Source organism: Nerophis ophidion, linkage group LG11 (genome assembly GCF_033978795.1).
Source record: "Nerophis ophidion isolate RoL-2023_Sa linkage group LG11, RoL_Noph_v1.0, whole genome shotgun sequence".
Lineage (NCBI taxonomy): Eukaryota > Metazoa > Chordata > Actinopteri > Syngnathiformes > Syngnathidae > Nerophis > Nerophis ophidion.
In genome coordinates, this window is record NC_084621.1 from 62,454,342 (window position 1) to 62,463,047 (window position 8,706).

The window sequence follows — 8,706 nt, forward strand, 5'->3', positions numbered from 1 at the left end:
CAAAAGGAGCTATGAACAAAAACACTGATACAAATAGAAAAGGCAAATAAAAGCGCTAGCATGGAAAGCTAGGACAAACAAACCGAAGCACAAAGACACACAAAAGGAAACACAAAACAACTAGCGTGAAAGCTAGGAATAAAATAAAGCTTAGCGTGAGAGCTAGCGAAAACGAGAGTGAGAGACAAGTCATAAACAGATGTATGTGAACAAACTAAGATCCAACAATCAGTGAACAGAAAACGCTGGCTTATAAACAGGTGGTGATTAGTAAAGACAGGTGTGCTGGAAAAGAGAGTAGCAGCTGAAACTAATGAGTGACCATGGAAACGAACAAAACAGGAACTAAGTATGTCAAACCGCAGAGTGATATAAAAATGGAACAAAAATAACAATTTGGTGATGATCCGACCATCGGATCACAACACATTGAGCTAAACTGAATCCTGTCTCTGTTTAATTCCTTGCTTCTTGTCTGTTTAATATCTCATCAGTGTTTGAACCTGACAGTTGTATTCAGGGTTAACAATACAATACGGCTCTCACGGAAATACATTTTAAAATATTTGGCTTTCATGGCTCTCTCAGCCAAAAAGGTTCCCGACCCCTGCTCTAACCACTAGGCAATTAGCCCACGTATAGTACTAGAGAGCGTCATAAAATGGGTTTTCATGGCCGCGCAGCTGCATCTAAGCCATACAGTCACTCTTTTCCATCTGGCAATCTGATGGACAAGGCTGGGTTTGGACGTTACAGGAGAACGCTGCATTTCGGACTGCATTGTGCCGAGTGTGAAATTTGGTTGAGGAGGAATTATGGTGTGGGGTTGTTTTTTTTTCAGGAGTTGGGCTTGGCCCCTTTAGTTCCAGTGAAAGGAACTTTGAATGCCTGTGTATCGGCTTGGGACATCTCTGCGATGCTGATCCGCCTCCACTTGGGATAGATTGAGCTTTCACAGTATTGATTGATTGATCGATTGATTGATTGATTGATTGATTGATACTTTTATTAGTAGATTGCACAGTACATATTCCGTACAATTGACCACTAAATGGTAACACCCGAATAAGTTTTTCAACTTGTTTAAGTCGGGGTCCACGTTAATCAATTCACAGTATCATGTTAGACCCGCTCGACATCCATTGTTTTCGTCCTCTCCAAGGTTCTCATAGTCATCATTGTCACCGACGTCCCACTGGGTGTGAGTTTTCCTTGCCCTTATGTGGGCCTACCGAGGATGTCGTAGTGGTTTGTGTTGTGGTTTGTGCAGCCCTTTGAGACACTAGTGATTTAGGGCTACATAAGTAAACATTGATTGATTGAATGCGCCATGATACCAAAATATTTTGGACAATTCCATGGGATGGCTCTTTAAGTTCATATGGGAGTCAAGGCAGGTGGCCAAATACTTTTGGCAATGTAATGTATTTGTCTCTCAGTGTGTACGGCCCCAGAAAGAAAAAAAAAACTACAACTATTCTCTGTAAACAGCGTTTGGGGGTGCCTGGAACGGATTAGTTTCGAAGATTAATGTACAATACCACCTTTAATTTTGGACAGATTACTCCTAAAAAGTGAGGTTTGACTTTATAAGCATCCATCCATCCATCCATCCATCATCTTCCGCTTATCCGAGGTCGGGTCGCGGGGGCAACAGCCTAAGCAGGGAAACCCAGACTTCCCTCTCCCCAGCCACTTCGTCTAGCTCTTCCCGGGGGATCCCGAGGCGTTCCCAGGCCAGCCGGGAGACATAGTCTTCCCAACGTGTCCTGGGTCTTCCCCGTGGCCTCCTACCGGTTGGACGTGCCCTAAACACCTCCCTAGGGAGGCGTTCGGGTGGCATCCTGACCAGATGCCCGAACCACCTCATCTGGCTCCTCTCGATGTGGAGGAGCAGCGGCTTTACTTTGAGTTCCTCCCGGATGGCAGAGCTTCTCACCCTATCTCTAAGGGAGAGCCCCGCCACACGGCGGAGGAAACTCATTTCGGCCGCTTGTACCCGTGATCTTATCCTTTCGGTCATGACCCAAAGCTCATGACCATAGGTGAGGATGGGAACGTAGATCGACCGGTAAATTGAGAGCTTTGCCTTCCGGCTCAGCTCCTTCTTCACCACAACGGATCGATACAAGGTCCGCATTACTGAAGACGCCGCACCGATCCGCCTGTCGATCTCACGATCCACTCTTCCCTCACTCGTGAACAAGACTCCTAGGTACTTGAACTCCTCCACTTTATAAGCATAACGTTTCAATTTGTGCACACGTTGGCGCAGGGTCTTGCTCAGCAGGTGACGGAGAAGGACTTGGCGGAGGGAAGACTGTATCCTCCTCTCAGCTCCATCACCGAGGTTTCTCTCACGCTGGCAGTCAAGGTGAGCGCGTTCCAGCTCTGTGTTCTCTCAAATGACTTAATGTTGTGTTTCATCACACAATAACACGTGTTTGTGGCAGATCGTGGAGTACGCCTACGAGCACAACATAGCCACACTTCGCCCAGAGCCATCCGACAAGGAGGCGTACGTGCGATCGCTGGTTTACAGCATCGACTATGAGGACTTTAGTGCAGACTTGTACGGTTGGCCCGAAGGAAGCACGACGCTCCAATCATGCAAGCTTTGACCAAGTGAGCCTCACGAGGTATGAAGGTAACTACTAAAGAGGACCTGTAAAGAATCACTATATTGATGTTCGATGCTGCTTTAAATGACGTTTTGGGCTTTTTATAAAGTGTATTAAGTTGTTTAGTTCAGGTAAAAGGAGGTGGTGCAAATAACTTCATAACTGAATTCCTCACCACTAACTTATTATGGTATTTTGCATCACTGCAACCACCTGCTGAAAAAAAAAAAAAAACATGCACCGCTTACACAGAATTATATCGTAATATAATTGATTGAACAATGCCATTTGATGCTAAAACAAATAAATAAAGAATATAGTTTGAACTGTTCTCACTTTATTTGTACAATATCATGTAGATCAGGGGTGCTCATTACGTCGATCGCGATCGACTGGTCGATCTCGGAGGGTGTGTCAGTCGATCTCAAGCCAGGCATTAAAAAATAGACATAAAAATGAGCAATCATCAATCATACCAAGACTTTACTTTCGTCAGTTGTTTGACATTCTCGGCACCCGAGGATCTTGTGAGATGACGCTGGCTGCTGCGAGCTCATATTTAAGAAAAAAATCACTCACAGGGCGGACGCAGAGAAACACATTTTATTTCTAGAGACTCCGTACCTACTGTCAAAACTCTGCACAGTTCCTGTCTTCACCATAAAAGACCTGTTTCATCCTGCCTGTGCTAACAAAATAAGAGTCTCAGAAAGCTAGCGTGCACAAGCTAGCAAGCTACGGAGTTTGATGCCAATGTATTTCTCCCCCGCCCTCAGCGACCGCTTTCTCACTTGCTTGCCCACCCGCACAGTCACTGACGTCACTCACCTGCTGCCAGACATTAAAGGGCCACACACATATGCTACTCTCATAACAAAGTGTTTAAAAAGGAGTATGCAAGTTGGACAAATGAGATGCCAAATCCAACCACTTTCATGTGGTATTGGACCGAAAGGAGGACTTTTTTTTCCTCCATTTGAAAATGCGGACGTTATCAGCACCACTGTCTAATTCCAATCAATGCAAGTCATCAGAATCAAATACACCAACTTATATTCTTGTCTTCATGAAAGAAAGGAATCTATGTGTGTTAAACATGCTTGTATTATCATTAAACACCATTAACTTGTTAACAAAAATGTCTCTTTCATAAATAAATAAATATAAATTATAAATAGCAATGAGGTAGATCTCCTCGACTTGGTCAATTGAAAAGTAGCTCGCCTGCAGAAAATGTGTGAGCGCCCCTGATGTAGATTATGTGACAGGGATGCGGCGTTCATGGCCGGTGAGGCACTGACTACTTTGGAGGGTTTAAAATGTACTATAAAGCAGTGGTTCTTAACCTGGGTTCGATCGAACCTTAGGGGTTCGGTGAGTCGGCCTCAGGGGTTCGGCAGAGCCAGTCAAGACACACCCGACTCATCCATAATTGCCAACCTTGAGACCCCCAAATTCTGGTTGAGGTGGGCAGGGTTTGGTGGTAGCGGGGGTGTATATTGTAGATCAGGGGTGTCAAACTCAAATACAGAGGGGGCCAAAATGTAAAAGTGAACAAAGCCGTGGGCCTAGGTTGAACAAATTAACCTTTTAATAGGGACACAAACAAGTTTAGCATTGAATATTGAACAAGCAAGGCTTATATAACTTTATAGTGACATGCAAAATCCACTTTCAAATAATAATTACAAAATATCAACTGCATGTCAAATAAAATTTGAATAAAAAAATTGAATGCCTCATTTCTATTTGCAGCCTTCTGAGGTAAATGTCAAAATAAACTTTTTCAACAGGCTAATAAAACATTTGAGAATAAAATAACAATAACGAATGAATCAAACATTTAAGCCTTGAAGTAGCAAGAAAAAGTGCATGAATAAAACCATTATTGCTCAGTTTGCTACACTGATTTGCTTTAACACTCGATATGGAACACACAACGCTTATATAACTTTATAATTTAAAATCAACTTTCAGAAAACAAAACAAAAAAACATCAATGGTATATTAAATAAAATTTAAATAAAAAATGTAATGCCTCATTTCTATTTGCAGCCTTCTGAGGTAAATATCAACATTACAGGTTTCCACAGGCTAATACATTTGAAAATAAAATAACAATGAGGTGGGGGGGCGGGAGGTATATATATATTGTAGCGTCCCGGAAGTGCTGCAAGGGGTTCACTTAACACTGTTGACACTGTAGCACATTATCATGTTGACTCATTTTATTTTTTTTTAAATGTGACCTTTATTTTGTGCTGCAATTAATAGTATTTTTTGTTTACTTGTTTTTGTATTTAAATAAATTTGAATTAATTTTTGAAGTTCCTAAAATTGTTGGCCATGGCTGTAATGCACTGTATTCAGGACTACTGTAATCCCTCGTTTATCACTGTTAATTGGTTCCAGGCATGACCGCGATTAATTTATTAAGTCCCATTCCTTGGTGGATCTCACGTCAGAGGAAGGTAGATGGTTAATCATTTTGAAATGCAGTCCGCTGAAAACGATAGAAAGTACCACTCTTAGTATTAGACTTCCTTTATTGTCATTCAAATTTGAACTTTACAGTACAAATAAGAACAAAATGTTGCATTAGTTTGTTGTAGTCCAGGATAAAAGTGCAATAAGATGGAAAGTGTTTGCATTTACAAAAAAAGGTGCGGATATAAATAGATAGATTACTGTACAGATAAAAAATATTGCACTTTTGCATATGCATCCACGTTTATGGATGTATGTTATATTGTCTTTATATTACAGCGGGTCCACGTTATCAATTCATGGTTATTGATTTAAGTAAAGTCTGAATGTCATTAAAACAGTTAGCTCCATCTTTTTGACACTTCTTCCTCTCCCGTCCTTGCACGCTACACCGCTACAACAAAGATGGCGGGGAGAAGACGCTGTCGAAGGACAGTGACAGTTTGTGACGTATGTAAAAATGTGCGCCTGCTTGTCTGTGAGAAGGAAAGACAGGAAAGAGTAAGAAGAGCCTGAAGTGTACGCCCGAAGCTAAAAGTCCTGCGTGAGAACGTATACTCGAATATTACGATATAGTCATTTTCTATATTGCACAGAGAAAAACCCGCGATATATCGTATGTATCGATATATCGCCCAGCCCTATTTTAAATATTTATTTTACTTGAAGGGCCGGTCCTGGCAAAATTGGGAAACCATGCGTAATTTTATTTTGAGTCACCTTCCCCTAATACAATTTTGTTTGCACTTTTTTAATGAAAAAAACATGTTCATACTTTTTTTAATCAAACTTTTTATTTACTGTATATGTATGTTTTGTACAAAAATAAATAAATGGGATATAGCTCAATAATTATTTTCAATAATTTAACTAAATATTGCTTCTCCAATGAATAAAGTATAGTAATATTAAAAGAAAATCATACAGTGTGTCCCGAAAAGGAGCAGGAAGAAGCAAAATCTTACAATCATGCATCACTGAGATACAATAATTAAAACAATCTGATTCTTTATCAAGAAGATAATTCATAATGACTTTATATGACACTATTTCTTATATAATTACAAGACACATACAATTTATAGTTACATCAATTCTTGCAATAATAAACCCACTCATCATTCCATCAAATGTAGTTCTATATGAATACATTATTAATATTTTTGTAATGCAAAAGAAATTTAGCATAAATAAAATATATATATGTAAAATGTAAACAACACATCACCGACCAAGCACATTTGCTTACAGACATAGCATGGATGCTACAGAAATATGCCGTTATAGTCTTGTCAGTGATGGAGTCCAAAGAGGCATGTTTAGTGTAATATCACACAATATTAAATAAATATATCTTTAAATAAAAACTTAAATGTGTCACTGATTTTAAGTAATTACTTAAATGTGTCACTGATTAGTTAAAACTGCAATGAAATACAAAAATATGTTACTAAATGAGTCATTATTTTCTATGTGAAAAATTACATTTAAATAATTGATTATTGAAAAATGTGTTTTTATTTACAATTTGTTAATGGTTGATTTCATTATTGCATTAATCAAATACTTATTTTCAACGGTGTAACTAATTATTGATTTTATAAATGTATTATTTTATGATTTATTCAGTGATTAAAATAATTAATGACAAAATAATTGTAATTTTAGATGTTTTTATTAAACAGTGTCCCATTTGGTCGATTTATACTAAAACAAATTTATGGGAAAACATTTGTTCAAAATAAAAAATAAAAATTTGTGCAAAGTATCACATTTAAAAAAAATAAATGTAAATATTTTCAGCGAGCAGGAGGAGGCTAGGAATCCGTTTTTAGTCAAATATTATAAAAAGCCCCCTGTCATTCAATAGTTCATGCAGAGTGGGAGCCCCACAGACAGGGGCGCCGCTAGGGATTTTGGGCCCCATGAAAAGAATCTTTACAGGGCCCCCAACACATAATTTCATCATCATTAGGGGCCTCTCTGGACCCCCCTCCATCATGGGCCCCTAGAATCCGTCTCCTTTACCCCCCTTTTTCGGTGCCCCTGCCCACAGATAGCAGGGCAATTTATATTCATTATAATGATCAATTGTGAAAAATATCGACTTTTAAATATATATTCATCTTCTGTTAAACCATTAATGGTAGCATAAGCTCTAGCTGGTGGTGTTCTTTTTATATTTTTTTATTTGAAAAATTAAACTTTGAACCACTTTACTGAACAGTTAAGAATGCATGAGAAAAGACATTATGGACAATGACTTGCATTCTTGGACATTTGCTTCCCTCTGGCGGTCAAAATGTGCCATTGCAGTTTGAAAATGACTTACAGAACCAGACATGACATTTCCACAGCTGTGTGCTGGTGTTTATTCCCACCATATAAAGATTTATTTTAGTGAAAAAAAACAACAACATATATATATATATATATATATATATATATATATATATATATATATATATATATATATAATATATATACATATATACATATATATATATATATATATATATATATATATATATATATATATATATATACATATATATATATATATATATATATATGATGTCGTTCACCCTGAATTGAAATAAAGATGATTCGACATCGATGAATCGATCTTAGGCCAGACAGTCAGTACCAGAGGCCTTGGCTGGCCACTCATGCATTCCGATATGGAATCAATGAGGAGCCAACTGGACCAGTCAGCGTCCAGTGTTCAGCGTCTGGCCTCAGGCAGGACTCGGTGAGACAAAACATTTGCGTTACTCACTTTCCTTGTTCCTCCGTCCCTTTGAATGACTCCACAAACAGCCCTGGGCACCGACTGCTCCCACTGGTGGATCAATATGTCTCAATGTCAACACCGTCCAACTGTCTGCATCCATCAACACCAAATCATTTGTTTTCCCCTAAAAAATATGGCACACCCTAAGTTAGTATTTATTTATTACACTAAGGTGCAATGTGGGAACAACAAGTTATTTGGAAATCTAGTCTTTCATCGTTTTTCTTGCTCTTAAGATTTACATTTTTAGAAATTGCAGAACTGAGAATGCAGTTCAGCAAAAACAAGCAAAAAAAACAACTAACAATCCACTAGTAAAAAATATATATAATATACACATTTTATAAACACACAGTACTTCTAACATAGAATAGGCATGGTATACATTGGTATGTTATACCATCTAATCTATCCATCCATTTTTTAATTCTATTTTTAATACATTTATTGATTATTAGGCAGAATTGAACTGAAATAGTATAGCAAACTGTTGTTCTGAAATGTGCGTTATAAATAAACTCTGACTGAGATGTTTTTTATTCATACACATTTATATATATATATATATATATATATATATATATATATATATATATATATATATATATGTATGTATGTATGTATGTATGTATTTATATGTGTGTATATATGTATGTATATACATACATACAGTATATGTGTGCATATATATATGTAAATGTGTACATATGTGTGTATGTATGTATGTTTGTATATGTATGTGTATGTGTATATATATATTGATATATATGCATGTATGTAAGTTTATATGTACATGTATGTATA

The 8,706-nt window shown here is 37.7% G+C and overlaps 1 protein-coding gene across 3 annotated transcripts in view; it reads left to right on the top strand.

Annotated features, from left to right (window-relative positions):
- The window catches only part of me1 (malic enzyme 1, NADP(+)-dependent, cytosolic), a 286,578-nt gene extending 283,626 nt beyond the window's left edge, over positions 1–2,952 (top strand). For 2 of the 3 annotated variants that reach the window (XM_061916429.1, XM_061916430.1), the window contains exons 14-15: positions 2,276–2,374; positions 2,454–2,952. In XM_061916429.1, the coding sequence (XP_061772413.1) occupies positions 2,276–2,374; positions 2,454–2,621 (267 nt within the window). In that variant the 3' untranslated portion in view covers positions 2,622–2,952. The remainder of the gene's footprint in view (positions 1–2,275; positions 2,375–2,453) is intronic. The other variant, XR_009808883.1, reaches the window with a different exon arrangement.
- The last annotated feature ends 5,754 nt before the right edge of the window (positions 2,953–8,706 follow it).